At 36.3% G+C, this 16454-nt stretch overlaps 1 protein-coding gene across 3 annotated transcripts in view; it reads right to left on the minus strand.

Moving 5' to 3' along the window:
- The window catches only part of NETO2 (neuropilin and tolloid like 2), a 73469-nt gene that overhangs the window by 45839 nt on the left and 11176 nt on the right, over positions 1-16454 (minus strand). Inside the window, exons 2-6 of one of the 3 annotated variants that reach the window (XM_082437717.1) lie at positions 16176-16232; positions 13244-13384; positions 12334-12582; positions 7072-7095; positions 6840-6967 (exon numbers count right to left, since the gene is read on the minus strand). In XM_082437717.1, the coding sequence (XP_082293843.1) occupies positions 6840-6967; positions 7072-7095; positions 12334-12582; positions 13244-13384; positions 16176-16232 (599 nt within the window). Of the gene's footprint in view, positions 1-6839; positions 6968-7050; positions 7096-12333; positions 12583-13243; positions 13385-16175; positions 16233-16454 lie in introns of all 3 variants that reach the window. The other 2 variants (XM_082437716.1, XM_082437718.1) reach the window with 2 other exon arrangements.

Consider the following 16454-nt stretch of genomic DNA (forward strand, 5'->3'; position numbering starts at 1 on the left):
AATTAGTGATGTTGAGCATCTTTTCATGTGCTTCTTGGCCATCTGTATGTCTTCTTTGGAGAAATGTCTATTTAGGCCTTCTGCCCATTTTATGATTGGCTTGTTTGTTTTTGTAATATTGAGCTGCATGAGCTGTTTATATATTTTGGAGATTAATCATTTGTCCGTTGATTCACTTGCAAATATTTTGGCCCATTCTGAGGGTTGTCTTTTCGTCTTGTTTGTAGTTTCCTTTGCTGTGCAAAAGCTTTTAAGTTTCATTAGGTCCCATTTCTTTATTTTTTGTTTTTATTTCCATTAGTCTAAGAGGTGGGTCAAAAAAGATCTTGTTGTGATTTATGTCAAAGAGTGTTCTTCCTATGTTTTCTTCTAAGAGTTTTATAGTGTCCAGTCTTACATTTAGGTCTCTAATCAATTTGAGTTTATTTTTGTGTATGGTGTTAGGGAGTGTTCTAATTTCATTCTTTTATATGTAGCTTTCCAGTTTTCCCAGCACCACTTATTGAAGACACTGTCTTTTCTCCATTGTATATCCTTGTGTCCTTTGTCATAGATTAGATGACCACAGGTGCATGGGTTTATCTGTGGGCTTTCTATCCTGTTCCATTGATCTATATTTCTGTTTTTGTGCCAGTACCATATTGTCTTGATTACTGTAGCTTTGTAGTGTAGTCTGAAGTCAGGGAATCTGATTCCTCCAGCTCCATTTTTTTCCCTCAAGACTGATTTGGCTATTCGGGGTCTTTTGTGTCTCCATACAAATTTTAAGATTTTTTTGTTCTAGTTCTGTAAAAAATGCCGTTGGTAATTTGATAGGGATTGCACTGAATCTGTAGATTGTTTTGGGTAGTACAGTCATTTTCACAATACTGATTCTTCCAAGCCAAGAACATGGTACATTGCTCCATCTGTTTGTATCACCTTTAATTTCTTTCATCAGTGTCTTATAGTTTTCTGCATACAGGTCTTTTGTCTCCCTAGGTAGGTTTATTCCTAGGTACTTTATTCTTTTTGTTGCAATAGTAAATGGGAGTGTTTCCTTAATTTCTCTTTCAGATTTTTCATCATTAGTTTATAGGAATGCAAGAGATTTCTGTGCATTAATTTTGTACCTTGCAACTTTACCAAATTCATTGATTAGCTCTAGTAGTTTTCTGGTGGCATCTTTAGGATTCTCTATGTATAGTATCATGTCATCTGCAAACAGTGACAGTTTTACTTCTTCTCCAATTTGTATTCCTTTTATTTGTTTTTCTTCTCTGACTGACACAGCTAAGACTTCCAAAACTATGTTGAATAATAGTGGCGAGAGTGGACATCCTTGTCTTGTTCCTGATCTCAGAGGAAATGCTTTCAGTTTTTCACCACTGAGAATGATGTTTGCTGTGGGTTTGTCATATATGGCCTTTATTATGTTGAGGTAGGTTCCCTCTATGCCCACTTTCTGGAGAGTTTTTGTCATAAATGGGTGTTGAATTTTGTCAAAAGCTTTTTCTGCATCTATTGAGATGATCATATAGATTTTATTCTTCAATTTGTTGATGTGGTGTATCACAATGATTGATATGCGTATATTGAAGAATCCTTGCATCCCTGGGATAAATCCCACTTGATCGTGGTGTATGATCCTTTTAATGTGTTGTTGGATTCTGGTTGCCAGTATTTTGTTGAGGATTTTTGCATCTATATTCATCAGTGATATTGGTCTGTAATTTTCTTTTTTTGTAGTATCTTTGTCTGGTTTTGGTATCAGGGTGATGGCGGCCTCATAGAATGAGTTTGGGAGTGTTCCTTCCTCTGCAATTTTTTGGAAGAGTTTGAGAAGGATGGGTGTTAGCTCTTCTCTAAATGTTTGATAGAGTTCACCTGTGAAGCCATTGGGTCCTGGACTTTTGTTTGTTGGAAGATTTTTAATCACAGTTTCAATTTCATTACTTGTGATTGGTCTGTTCATATTTTCTGTTTCTTCCTGGTTCAGACTTGGAAGGTTATACCTTTGTAAGAATTTGTCCATTTCTTCCAGGTTGTCCATTTTATTGGCATAGAGTTGCTTGTAGTAGTCTCTTAGGATGTTTTGTATTTCTGCGGTGTCTGTTGTAACTTCTCCTTTTTCATTTCTAATTTTATTGATTTGAGTCCTCTCCCTCTTTTTCTTGATGAGTCTGGCTAATGGTTTATCCATTTTGTTTATCTTCTCAAAGAACCAGCTTTTAGTTTTATTGATCTTTGCTATTGTTTTCTTTGTTTCTATTTCATTTATTTCTGCTCTGATCTTTATGATTTCTTTCCTTCTGCTAACTTTGGGTTTTGTTTGTTCTTCTTTCTCTAGTTCCCTTAGGTGTAAGGTTAGATTGTTTACTTGAGGTTTTTCTTGTTTCTTGAGGTAGGCTTGTATAGCTATAAACTTCCCTCTTAGAACTGCTTTTGCTGCATCCCATAGGTTTTGGATTGTCGTGTTTTCATTGTCATTTGTCTCTAGGTATTTTTTGATTTCCTCTTTGATTTGTTCAGTGATCTCTTGGTTATTTAGTAACGTATTGTTTAGCCTCCATGTGTTTGTATTTTATACGTTTTTTTCCCTGTAATTGATCTCTAATCTCATACCATTGTGGTCAGAAAAGATGCTTGATATGATTTCGATTTTCTCAAATTTACTGAGGCTTGATTTGTGACCCAAGACGTGATCTATCCTGGTTAATGTTCCGTGCGCACTTGAGAAGAAAGTGTAATCTGTTGTTTTTGGATGGAATGTCCTATAAATATCAATTAAATCTATCTGGTCTATTGTGTCATTTAAAGCTTGTGTTTCCTTATTAATTTTCATTTTGGATGATCTGTCCATTGGTGTAAGTGAGGAGTTAAAGTCCCCCACTATTACTGTGTTACTGTTGATTTCCTCTTTTATAGCTTTTAGCAGTTGCCTTATGTATTGAGGTGCTCCTATGTTGGGTGCATATATATTTATAATTGTTATATCTTCTTCTTGGATTGATCCCTTGATCATTATGTAGTGTCCTTCCTTGTCTCTTGTAACATTCTGTATTTTAAAGTCTATTTTATCTGATATGAGTATAGCTACTCCAGCTTTCTTTTGATTTCCATTTGCATGGAATATCTTTTTCCATCCACTCACTTTCAGTCTGTATGTGTCCCTAGGTCTGAAGTGGGTCTCTTGTAGATAGCATATATATGGGTCTTGTTTTTGTATCCATTCAGCGAGTCTGTGTCTTTTCCTTGGATCATTTAATCCATTCACGTTTAAGGTAATTATCGATATGTATGTTCCTATGACCATTTTCTTGTTATGGGTTTGTTTTTGTAGGTCCTTTTCTTCTCCTGTGTTTCTCACTTAGAGAAGTTCCTTAGCATTTGTTGTAGAGCTGGGTTGGTGGTGCTGAATTCTCTTAGCTTTTGCTTATCTGTAAAGCTTATGATTCCTCCATCGAATCTGAATGAGATCCTTGCTGGGTAATCTTGGTTGTAGGTTCTTCCCTTTCATTGCTTTAAATATGTCATGCTACTCCCTTCTAGCTTGTAGAGTTTCTGCTGAGAAATCAGCTGTTAACCTTATGGGAGTTTCCTTGTATGTTATTTGTCGTTTTTCCCTTGCTGCTTTCAATAATTTTTCTTTGTCTTTAATTTTTGCCAATTTGATTACTATTTGTCTCAGCATGTTTTTCCTTGGGTTTATCCTGCCTGGGACTCTCTGCGTTTTGTGGACTTGGGTGGGTATTTCCTTTCCCATGTTAGGGAAGTTTTCAACTATAATCTCTTCAAATACTTTATCAGGTCCTTCCTCTCTCTCTTCTCCTTCTGGGACCCCTATGATGCGAATGTTCTTGCATTTAGTGTTGTCCCAAAGGTCTCTTAGGCTGTCTTCATTTTTTTTCATTCTTTTGTTCCACAGCAGTGAATTCCACCATTCTGTCTTCCAGGTCACTTATCCGTTCTTCTGCCTCAGTTATTCTGCTATTTATTCCTTCTAGTGTATTTTTCATTTCAGTTATTGTATTGTTCATCTCTGTTGGTTTGTTCTTTAATTCTTCTAGGTCTTTGTTATACATTTCTTGCATCTTCTCGATCTTTGCCTCCATTGTTTTTCCGAGGTCCTGGATCATCTTCACTATCATTATTCTGAATTCTTTTTCTGGAAGGTTGCCTATCTCCACTTCATTTAGTTGTTTTTCTAGGGTTTTACTCTGTTCCTTCATCTGCTACATAGCCCTTTGCCTTTTCGTCTTGTCTATCTTTCTGTGAATGTGGTTTTTGTTCCACAGACTGCAGGATTGTAGTTCTTGCTTCTGCTATCTGCCCTCTGGTAGATGAGACTATCTAAGAGGCTTGTGCAAGTTTCCTGATGGGAGGGACTGGTGGTGGGTAGAGCTGGCTGTTGCTCTGGTGGGCAGAGCTCAGTAAAACTTTAACCCACTTGTCTGCTGATGGTTGGGTCTGGGTTCTTTCCCTGTTGGTTGTTTGGCCTGAGGCGACCCAACACTGGAGCCTACCCAGGCTCTTTGGTGGGGCTAATGGTGGACTCTGGGAGGGCTTACGCTATGGAATACTTCCCAGAACTTCTGCTGCCAGTGTCCCTGTCCTCACGGTGAGACACAGCTACCCCCCACCTCTGCAGAAGACCCTCCAACACTAGCAGGTAGGTGTGGTTCAGTCTCCTATGGGGTCACTGCTCCTTCCCCTGGGTTCCGACGTGCACACTACTTTGTGTGTGCCCTCCAAGAATGGAGTCTCTGTTTCCCCCAGTCCTGTCGAAGTCCTGCAATCAAATCCTGCTAGCCTTCAAAGTCTGATTCTCTAGGAATTCCTCCTCCCGTTGCCGGACCCCCAGGTTGGGAAGCCTGACATGGGGCTCAGAACCTTCACTCCAGTGGGTGGACTCCTGTGGTATGTGTTCTCCAGTTTCTGAGTCCCCCACCCAGCAGTTATGGGATTTGATTTTATTGTGATTGCGCTCCTCCTACTGTCTCAGTGCAGCTTCTCCTTTGTCTTTGGATGTGGGGCATCTTTTTTGGTGAGGTCCAGTGTCTTCCTGTCGATGATTGTTCAGCAGTTAGTTGTTATTCTGGTGCTCTCACAAGAGGGAGTGAGAGCACATCCTTCTACTCCGTCATCTTGAACCCTTGCCCTCATTCTTGAATGACAGATTAGTTGGACATGGAATTTTCAAATTTTAGATTGCCAGTTAATTTTTTTCCTTAGCACTTTGAAAACATTATTCTATTGTCATTTCTTCCAAGTTTCTTAATAAAATGCCACTGTCTCCCATCCTTAAGCTACTTTCTGGGTAATTTTCTCAAATCTGTCTTTCAATACTATACTTTTTACTTGCGCAAGTTCTATTTGGTTATTTTAAAAGCATACTTGGTACCTTCTCATTTTTTTGATTACTACTTGTAGGATATTGAAGACACTTCAGTTCTTGGGGATCTAAGAAGCTTCTTGCTGTTATGTCTGTTAACTCACTCATGGTGGTTGTTCACCTATGTTTTCTAATTTTGGGCTGTAAGCTTACTTCAGCAGTGTTTAAGCTATGGCAATCCTGTAGCCTATATGGTTATTTTGTATGTATCTTTTTCAGGTGCCTCAAAAGGTTTAATAAGCCCAGGACCATTTTGTTCATTTTGGGGCTAAGTGGTCCCTGGGCTGAGCATGGAATGTAAATTCACATCCCAAACTGTAATAAAGATAGGTTTCTAGGTATAAACGGTTAGGGGAGACCTCAGCCTCACCTGCATCTTAAGACTGAGCCCAGGATAAGCTTCTTTGTTACCAATTTGCGCTAGTGGAAGAGTTTTTCTAATCTACCATTTCATGGCAATCATCTCCCTTTGAGGGTTACAGCTTCATGTGGCAGTCGTCTCAAAGTCCACACAAACCCTAGGCCTTTTATTTGTCTCAGTGGGGGTGATGCCAAGCTCCTGGCATATCTACCCTTGAGTAGTCATAGGTTACTGAAATCAGCAAGAGGCATTTGTACCATCAATTTCAGTTTTCAGTTTATTGCTCTGATTTATAGCGCTTTCATTTCTAGTTCATAAGAATTATCTTCTTTTTTGGAGCTTTTCTATGGTTTTAAAAGGATGTCTGTTATATTTTATCCAATGTTTCTAAGTGTTTTGTAATAGGTAGGTTTTCAGGTTATCTCATCCATCATATTACCAGCAACTTTAAATTTGATTTTCTTAATTCTTTAAATTCTCCTACCCTCACTCTTTCTTTTCTGTTTACATATATAAACAATAAATATAATTTTAACTGTTACTATTTCTAGAAGTACAAATTAAAAGCAAAAAGCAGAAGTAGTTAGCAACCAGTCTCAATCTGTCAAGAGTTATTTAAAAACATCCTTCCCTGTGGTACTTTCCAATAAAAACTCTACATGATTAGCAGAGGACAGCATGGTAAGAACACAGAACTAAGATGATACATTTGTGTTTTGGTTTTGACACTGTTATAACCAACTCTGAGACCTTTGACAAGATACTTTAACATCTTATGGCCTATTTTACCTCCTCATAAAGGTGTTTATGAATCTATGATCACACTGATCAATACCTATACTCTCCAATTAGGAACACAGAGATTTTAAGAATCTTAAAACAAGAATATTAATGTATGTGTGACATTCCTGAAGTTTATGTTGTAGTTTATTTAACTACAACAATGCTGAGATGCTAGGTGTTCAATAACATGACTGAAATAAAATTTTTAAAAAGTTGTAACATCAGTTTAAATAATAAGTATCTGCATGAACCAAAATAATACGTTATACAAATCACATCTTATTATGTTCTTCTCAGAAGTGACTGCATACTTAATACTACCTTAGCTTTTGGAGTAGCTTTAATCGTCCAGATGCAATCAACTGCTTGGCCGGGTTTTGTTTTTTCCTCTTGTTCTACCTGACTAGAACGTATTACTCCATCAGCTCCTGACAGCTCAAACTGGCAATCTAGAAAGAACAGATGAATGATGTTCAAAGGAAAATAAGACTGATCCTAGATGCCATGAGGAAAAAGAGGTAATATACTAAACCTGGGATGGGATTTAAAATACCTCCTAGGTAAGTAAAGTCTGGATCTGTAACAGAGAAAAGAAGAAAGTCATTGGCATTGAGGTATTTTAGAGTTACTTTAAGGCTTAACGTCTTACACTATGTCTAATGCTACACTTAATAACAAAGCAAGAGAAAGCTTTCATTTGTGTAAACTACAGACCACTGGTTATTTATGAGCATATTGAGGTGCTCACTTATAGGATCAATATTTTTTAAATGATAACGTTTATACTTTTGATCCAATTATGAAAAACTTATTTATGCTACCTGAAAACTCACAACTCTATGTCAACTGCAGTAGCTAGTCCATTGATGGATGAATGAGTAAACAAAATGTAGTAAAAATAATACAATGGAATATTATCCAACCTTAAAAAGGAATGAAATTCTGACACATGCTACAACATGGATGAATCTGGAAACAATATGCTAAGTAAAATAAGCCAGACAGTTAAGGACACTATATGATTCCCTTTATTGAGGTCCCTAGATTAGTCGAATTCAGAGACTGTTTTCACAGGGCTGTAGGGAGGGAGGGATAGGGAGTTAAGTGTTTAATGGGGACAGAGTTTCAGCTTGGGATGACAAAAAAGTTCTGGAAATGCACGGTGTGATGGTTGCACAACATTGTAAGTGTACTTAATGCCACTGACTTGTACAGTTAAAAGGTTTAAGATAGTGAATTTTATGTTACATATAATTTATCCCACCACAGTAGCAGCTAGTAAGTTGTTTTTTTCACAATGGCAGGAAAAAGAGAGATGACTAGATGATATATAGGATATTCTGCCCTATGAAATAGTTCATAGAAAATTGACAACCAATAGTTTATATCAAAATAACTGATTTAATTAAATTGTCCAGGTATTTGATTTTTATGAACTAAATCAATTAACTGAATTGAAACTTTAGTATCAAAAGACATTACAAAGTCTTATATAGAGTCAGATTTTTGCAAATAAGTTTAGACTGCCTGAAAAAAAACAAACATCTTAATCATTTGAATAATGCTTTTAAAAATATTAAAAAACAAAGTCAGGCAGCTTTATATGTAAAGATTCTTTGAAGAAAGGCAGTTCTTTTTCTTCTATTAGTTTTATGTATCATGAGAGCAACTTCATATGGCTTATGGTTAAAATATAGATAAATTATAAATTATAATAAAATGCTTAGGATTTCTAGACTATATTACTTTACATTTGCATTTTATAGTACTTCAGAGTTTCTACAGACCTTATGTTTAATATTATGCTAATGACAATATCAAGAAGATCATGTACTATTCTGTTTTATAGATGAGGAAACTGAATCAGAGAGATTATGACTTTTTTAGACCATATAATGGCAATGTCAGGACTAGATTCTAATTCTCTAGACAGTTTTTCTTACTGTAACATTTTTCTTTCTTACTCTTTCTTGCCGTTATAGTGTGGGTGATGACACCACAATTTTACCACTAAAAGAAAAAAAAAACAATGTCAAAATAAATAGACAATTCATAAATAGCTAAATCATGGCTGTCTAGTTATTTAAAGTCATATAAAGTAAATTTTGTCTAGGGATGTAAATACGGATGAAACTTACGATGATGAGAAATTAGTATCTTTTTTAAAAAAATAATTAATTAATTTATTTATTTTTGGCTATGTTGGGTCTTCATTTCTGTGCGAGGGCTTTCTCTAGTTGCGGCAAGCGGGGGCCACTCTTCATCGCGGTGCGCGAGCCTCTATCGTGGCCTCTCTTGTTGCGGAGCACAGGTTCCAGACGCGCAGGCTCAGTAGTTGTGGCTCATGGGCCTAGTTGCTCCGCGGCATGTGGGATCTTCCCAGACCAGGGCTCAAACCCATGTCCCCAGCATTAGCAGACAGATTCTCAACCACTGCGCCACCAGGGAAGCCCGAGAAATTAATATCTTTTAAATAAATGAAATTCTCTGAGCTACTGGTGATATTTGTTGAGGCAGAGGCTCTTAATGGATTGCTACTTCCTGGAAGTAACTGGGATAATTCTGGAAATTTTAGTGCAATAGTGACAATGTCCTAGAATTCTTTCCTCCATGTGAAGAAATTCTGATTCACTTGTCAGATAGTTGCTATGACTTTCTACTCTAATGCTGTTTAAATTTAGATTTCTCTTTGACATTTCTCTGCAAAATTGCTGAAGTGTCGTCACTCCCTTTTATTTAGGGAGGTTGGGTTTAGATTATTAAGTTAAAAAAGAACAGTCTCTGTGATGTATGCTAGATTAAGCTAAAATTTTTCCTCTTACTTTTTTTCAACATGTACTTTGATAACCATGCCGAAAGTCAGTGGTTAAGATTCCACGCTTCCACTGCAGGGGACACAGGTTCGATCCCTGTTTGGGAAGATCCCGCATGCCACATGGTGTGTCCAAAATAACAACAACAAAAAAACCAATTTTAACAAGAATTGAGCAACCAGTTACATACAATAAACTGTGAATTAAAATAGGTTTAAACAGGCTAATTAAAAATTCTGAGATCTTTTAGACTAACAATTTTTTCATTCTGGTGTGTTGATATATATGTCTTCTATCTGAATTTTCAAATTAAGCTTTTTTAGACACCTGTTTGTAATTTTTTAAATTTATTTTTATTGTAGTAAAATATATAACATAATATGTATCCTTTTACTTATTTTTAAATGTACAATTCATTGGCATTAAGTACATTCACAATTTTGTGCTACCACCACCACAATCCATTTAAGCAAAAACTAAAGACAAATTTTAATATGATCCAGCAATTGCACTCCATGGTACTTAGCCAAATGAGTTAAAAACTTGTCCACACAAATACCTGCATATGGATGTCTACAGCAGGTTTATCTGTGGTTGCTAAAACCTGGAAGCAGCCAAGATATCCTTCAACAGAATGGATAAACAAACTGTGGTACATCCAAACAATGAAATACTATTCTGCACTAAAAAGAAACAAGCTACCAAGCCATAAAAAAACATGGAGGAACCTTAAATAAATATTACTAAGTGAAAGAAGCTAATCTGAAAAGCTTACATACTGTATGATTCCAACCGTATGACGTTCTGGAAAGGGCAAAACTATGGAGACAGTAAAAAGATCAGTGGTTGTCAGGGGTTGGGGTGGGAGGGATGAATAGGTGGAGCCCACAGGATTTTTAGGGCAGTGGGAACACTCTGTATGATACTGTAATGGCAGACATATGTCACTATACATCTGTCCAAACCCATACAATGTACGACACTAAGAGTGAACCCTAGAGAACAGAGGTATGGATACCAAGTGGGGAGGGTGGTGGGATGAATTGGGAGATGGGATTGACATATATATATTATTGATACTATGTGTAAAACATAACTAATGAGAGCCTGCTGTATAGTACAGGGAACTCTACTCAGTGCTCTGTGGTGACCCAAATGGGAAGGAAGTCCAAAAAGGAGGGGATATATGTATATGGATGGCTGATTCACTTTACTGTACACTAGAAACTAGCACAACATTGTAAGGCAACTATATTCCAATTAAAAAAAAAAACCCAAAAAACAGAGTGAACCCTAATGTAAAATATGTACTTTGGTGATGATGTGTCAATGCAGGTTCATCAGTTGTAACAAATGTACCCCTGGTGCAGGATGTTCATTTTAGGTTTTGGAGGTAGCTGTGTGTGTCGGGGGGTGGTTAGGAGGTATATGGTAACTCTGTACTTTCTGCTCAGTTTTGCTGTGAGCCTAAAAACTGTTCTAAAAAAAAAAATAAATTTTACTTTTTGAAAATGTCATCATTTTGACATTGAGAACATAAATACTGAAGTAACACTTAAAAATACCATTAACACATTTACTAACAGGGAAAAAAAAGTTGACTACGTTGTTCAGGCAAAAAAGCTGGTAATCTAGTGAAAGAATAGCATGATCTCTGTTATATAAAATAAACAAAATAAACAGATATAGAAAAACATCTGAAGGGATACACACCATATTGTTAATACTGGTTTCTTATTTATAGGGTGATAAGGTTATGGATATTTTCATTTGGATATGATTTAATTTTTTTAAGTTAGCAAATTTCTTGCATGAAAACATAAATAAAAGCAAAAAAATTATATAACTATAATTATATAATCTTCACATAAATAAAAGCAAAAAGATTATATAATTTTATAATTATAATTGTTACATTAAGTTACTTTTTTATCTTATTAAGTTTGTAAACTCTTGGAAGACAGGAGCAATAACTAGTGTATCTTTGTGCTGCCACATTAGGGATATGCATATTTCTACAGTAGACAGGCTTTGAGGACTATAAAGTGTTCCCACATAACCGTGTGGTAGGTAAGATAGAGTATGCTGATAGGTGGGTGTGCTCTCCCACCACCCAAATATATGTCCACATCCTAATCATCATAACCTATGAATACTACCTTATAAGGTTAAAAAAAGTGAATATTACATTTTAAGGCAAAGGATGTGATTAAGCTAAGGATTCTGAGAAGACAGGGGACGTGAAGATGGAGGCAGAGATTGGAGTGATGAGACCACACGTCCAGGAATGCTGGGGCAGCCACAAGAAGCTGGAAGAGGCTAGGAATGGATTCTCCCCTGGAGTTCCCACAGGGAACATGACCCTGCTGGATTCTGGCCTCCAGAACTCTGAGAAAATAAACTACTGTTGTCTTTAGCTACCAAGTTTCTGGGAATTAGTTATGGTGGCCTCAGGAAGATATTCCTGTCTTAGCAACAGCAACTCTTAGGCACAGCTCTGTGCTTAATAGTAAATTTTATAGCTAGTAGGTGGCAGAAAAAGGATTCACACCCAGATCTTTTGCCTCCAAGTGCAGAGCGCTATCCTTTCTATTGCTCAGTATTTTCTAGAGACTGTTTATTCAAATGAGTAATTGAATCATTCCAATGGAAAAAACCTGCCAAAATAATTTTTGGTATAGATCATGAAAATAAGACAATTTGTTGAATTATTTTTTAAATGTATTTATTGTGATGTCTTTGGCATTTGATATATGCTATAAAACATATAGAAATCTAAGAAATAATGTGATGCCATCTATGATATGCTTCAAAATTCAAGTGATATAGTTTTATTTCTAATTCTTTGTTAAGTTTTTATTTATTCATGGACTGATTTCCCTTTGAGCTTGCTAACTTCTTTAAAGCCTTGATTTGATTACCTTGACTGAATTATCTCTTTTCTAGCCTTAAGATTCTAAAACCAGAGTGAGACCTAGCCACTGAAACAATAACTTCTTTACCTGGAATAAACGAATATTTTGCTCGAAATCCCAGTCCTTCAAGTTCTTCATCAGAACTGAACTTAATCCACATGAATCTCCCTGTTGATCTAATTAATGGAGGGCTTTTCACACCACAGTAACGATCTACAAGTGGAGAGAAACCAAACGGCCCATCTCGAACTTCCAAGTGATCAAACCGACATTCAAATGATGGTTCTATATAATAATGTTCATCAAAGGTCAACTCTATTCTTTGACGTGGAGCAGCTAGAAAATAAGAGTAAGCAAATCAGGGCAACGCAAACAAGAAAAAGTAAAAATGGCCTGACGCAAGTGAGAAAAGCACAACAACTGCTCTCTTACTGTTTCATAGATGAGGAGCATAATGAGAACTGTTATATATAAAATTCATGATAAATGTTACATTGTGTATTAATAATATAATAATAATGCTACTCTGTAGAACTATAGTAATCTTTCCCTTTGGCATATGTTATTTATTAAATTGAATGTACTTAATTGATTAAAATTAGAGTTGAGAAGCTAATGCTTAGTTCATGAGATACAATGTACCATGATGAATAGAAAAACAGAAGAAATGAAAGAAACATATAATGTAACTATGGACATAAATTTGCAGAAAGCCTAATAAGAGATGCCAGTAAGGTTAGGTTTCTTACCAGAGAAGTTTCTCATATATACTGATGCATCTAGTTAAATTATATTTTAGGAGATCCAAAATTCCTATAAAATTTCAACCATTATTTTTTTAATGTCAGTATTAAGAAATATTTATAATGACTATAGTTTAATTAAAATACATATTTAAATTTTGTTCAAACTGGTTTAACCAGGGCATTTAACCAATATATTTAGTTTAACAATAAGTAAAAATTCATCCACTGAAAGACAGAAATTGGTCAAATACCTTCCAAAATGTAGATACATTCCTTGTTTGGTGGATATGAGTCAGGATAATTTGGTGAAGCAAAATGACCTCCATTGCTCGTTCGAACCCAAATGCCACACTGGGTTGCAGGAATGTGCTTGATTCCAATATTTTGTCCATCTTAGGGAAAAATGTAAAACATCATTTATAGTTCCCCTCACAACTTCCCCAAACAACTGCCCACTCTGTTACACACACATATATATAATTTTTAAGAACCACTGACAAATTCAGCATAACAAATTGAATATAGCAGAAGTGAAATGAAGGTGAAGATGGTATGCTGTGCTGGCTAGAAGCATTTGCTCTAGAGGACAAGTTTGCCATGTATAAGAATGGGGAAATAAAATGCATAGATTTTACAAGAGCAAAACCATGTGGGAGAATCTGATAAATCAATAAAGCGCTATAAAATTCATTTCTGACATAAAAATAAAAGGACCCCAGGAATTTATCTGTGGTGTGGTACCTCTATATTTAGTTTAACACAAAGTCAAATAAGATTCAAAGATTACAAAGGGATTTTATTTTAGTTAAAGGTTGTAGGTTGAACACATGCATTTAGCTCTGCTCCTTCTTCAAAGTCCACTTAAACGACAGTAAACAATTTTTTTAAGGGCGTAAACCCATAAGTACAAAGAGGTGGATGCAATAGTAACAACTGGCAGTACTAGGTATCTCTGGCAGTGGGGGAAGAGGTGGTGAAGTTGGGCTTTTTAAAAACATGAGGCTTGGTTAAAAGTCTCTTTGGAATCAATTTGATTTCTAATACCCTCCCCTACTCCACAAATCTAGGTAGCTGCTGCTGTATCACCATATCAGAAAATGAGACTATTTCTTTGGAGAAGGTACAACAGGGTTGCTGGACCAGGGGACACCAGGCACAACTGAGGGTAAAAATACCAACTTGAAAACAGGGAGATGAGGTGAATGTTAACATGCTGAACCACACCTCCCGTCTCTTCCCCCACTCAACTTCCCAAAGGCCTCAGATGTAGAGCCTCTAAGGAGGAAATGGAATCTTAATCTTTTCTGGGGAATCTAATGAGCCCAAAGAAAAAGACTCAAGGATGTGGACTTGGTCACTCACCAGGGAGGGTGGCAGTAAAGAAGCCCTGTCTACACTTGCAGACGGCTAACGAGCAGATCTGCATGCTCCTCTCATAACTATGAAAGGCATTCAAGGAGCACCAGACATTTGAGGAAAGCCTCTAATATGAAAAACAGATTAAAAACAAACAAAAAAGCCACTCTGAGGATACAAACATTATAGAATATTAAAAAAAAAAAACACTAAACAAAACGATCATTTAATCTCCTCAGAGAACAAGAGAGTACAGTTGACCCTTGAACAACATGGGATTGAACCGCGTGGGTGCGCTCACTACTTGGTCTGCGGTCAGCTGAATGTGAGGATGTGGAACCGCGAATACAGAGGCAGGTTTTGACTACGTGGGGATCAGCACTGCTCACCCCTGCATTGTTCAAGGGTCAAATGTATATCGATAAGACAAGAACAAGGCATACTCTTAAAAAAAAGAATATTTAGAAAACAAATGAAAGTTTCTAAAAATAGAAGAAATGAAAAAAATAGCAAGTTTGGAGCAGAGGTCCATAAACTATGGCCCTGGACCAAATCTGGCCTGCTGCCTGTTATTGTAAATCAAGTTCACTGGAATATATCCATGCCCATCCATGTGTGTACTGTTCTGTCTATGGCTGTTTTCACCCTGCAACTGCAGATCTGAATAGGTGCTCCTTCGACTACAAAGGCCTTCAAAGCCTTAAACGATTACTATCTGGCCCTTTATAGAAAAAAGTTTTCCAATTCTTGGTTTAGCAGATAAAGTTGAGGAAGTCTCAGTGTAGACTACTGAGAAGAAAACAGTTAAAAGAGAAATGGAAAACAGAAAAGATTTTTTTAAAAAGTAACCTAATAATAAGAGTTCCTTGAAGACAGAAAAGAGAAAAATGGAGAAAAGGGAACTTTAAAAATTAAACAAGAAAAAAGGGAAAGAAAAATTTCCTACACCCAAAGACAAAATTTTCATATTGAAAAAGCCCAACGGGTGACTTGATGTAAACCCTGAAGAGATGTAACCAGAATTATAACAATACTGATGTGGGTGCTGTGGCGCAAAGTTAAAAGAACACTTGTACGTGGTAGGTAGTGAAGAGGAGGTGCATGAAACGGCTAAATTCTCATCCTGCATGGTGGGAAAATCATTTTCTACTACCTGAAACTGAAATAACCAAGAAGAGCTGTATAGTATGTTATTTAGAAATATGCAGGAAAATACCAAAAGAATCAGCTAAGAGCGTCTATCTCCATGGAGAAATGGGGTAAGGCAGGCTGAGGGACTGATTTTTCCTAATTAACTTTTTAGAATGCTTTGACTTTTGTCATGTGTATGTATAACTTTGATGAAAATAAAAATAAGTCAGGTTATTTAGGAAATGTACTAAACTCTGACATGAATATCTGGCTCAAAACTCACACTAGCTAATCCTCTTTCATAAACAAGGACAAATTAGAACAGGTCCCCAGGGCTTTGAATAAGCTGTTGATGAAAACGTTTCATTTGTCTACACTGGAAAAAGGGATTTATATTTTTGCTTAGTGATAAAGCATGAATCTCATTTGATTTTTGGACATAATCCATAGTGTTCTAGGAGTCACTAGTTATGCCAATTTTTAAAATTTATCAGTGCAAGACTTTATGTTAACAATTTACTCTAGTTAACTGTAGCTGAACCCAGCCGAACTGAGGCTGACAGGTTGACGGAAAGCCTTAGGTCACTGGAACACCCCAGAGGGATTATGGAAATAGTACTCAAAAGTTGAAATCCTTCCAAATAAGCCATCCCACTGTCCTGAACATGCAGTAAATTAGCACTGTAAGTTCTTTACCTTGGGTCTTTTGGGCCACAGCAATCCCTTCCACTACAAGTATTGTTATTAACAACACTAGAGAAATAAAAGAGAAGAGAAGTTAAAAAGTTGAATCTACATTAGATTTTACCAAGTTTATAAGAAAAATCAGGTGACAAAAAAAGATGAACTAAAACTCCCTATTTCTTACTAACATTCACTCTCAAGATTTTTAAGTGTTAAATGTTGAGTTACTATTTGACACTTAACCCAAGAAAAAATGTAATTGATATTATATGCATTCATACAAGCACTAAT

Source organism: Balaenoptera physalus (genome assembly GCF_965194825.1).
Source record: "Balaenoptera physalus genome assembly, chromosome: 19".
NCBI lineage: Eukaryota > Metazoa > Chordata > Mammalia > Artiodactyla > Balaenopteridae > Balaenoptera > Balaenoptera physalus.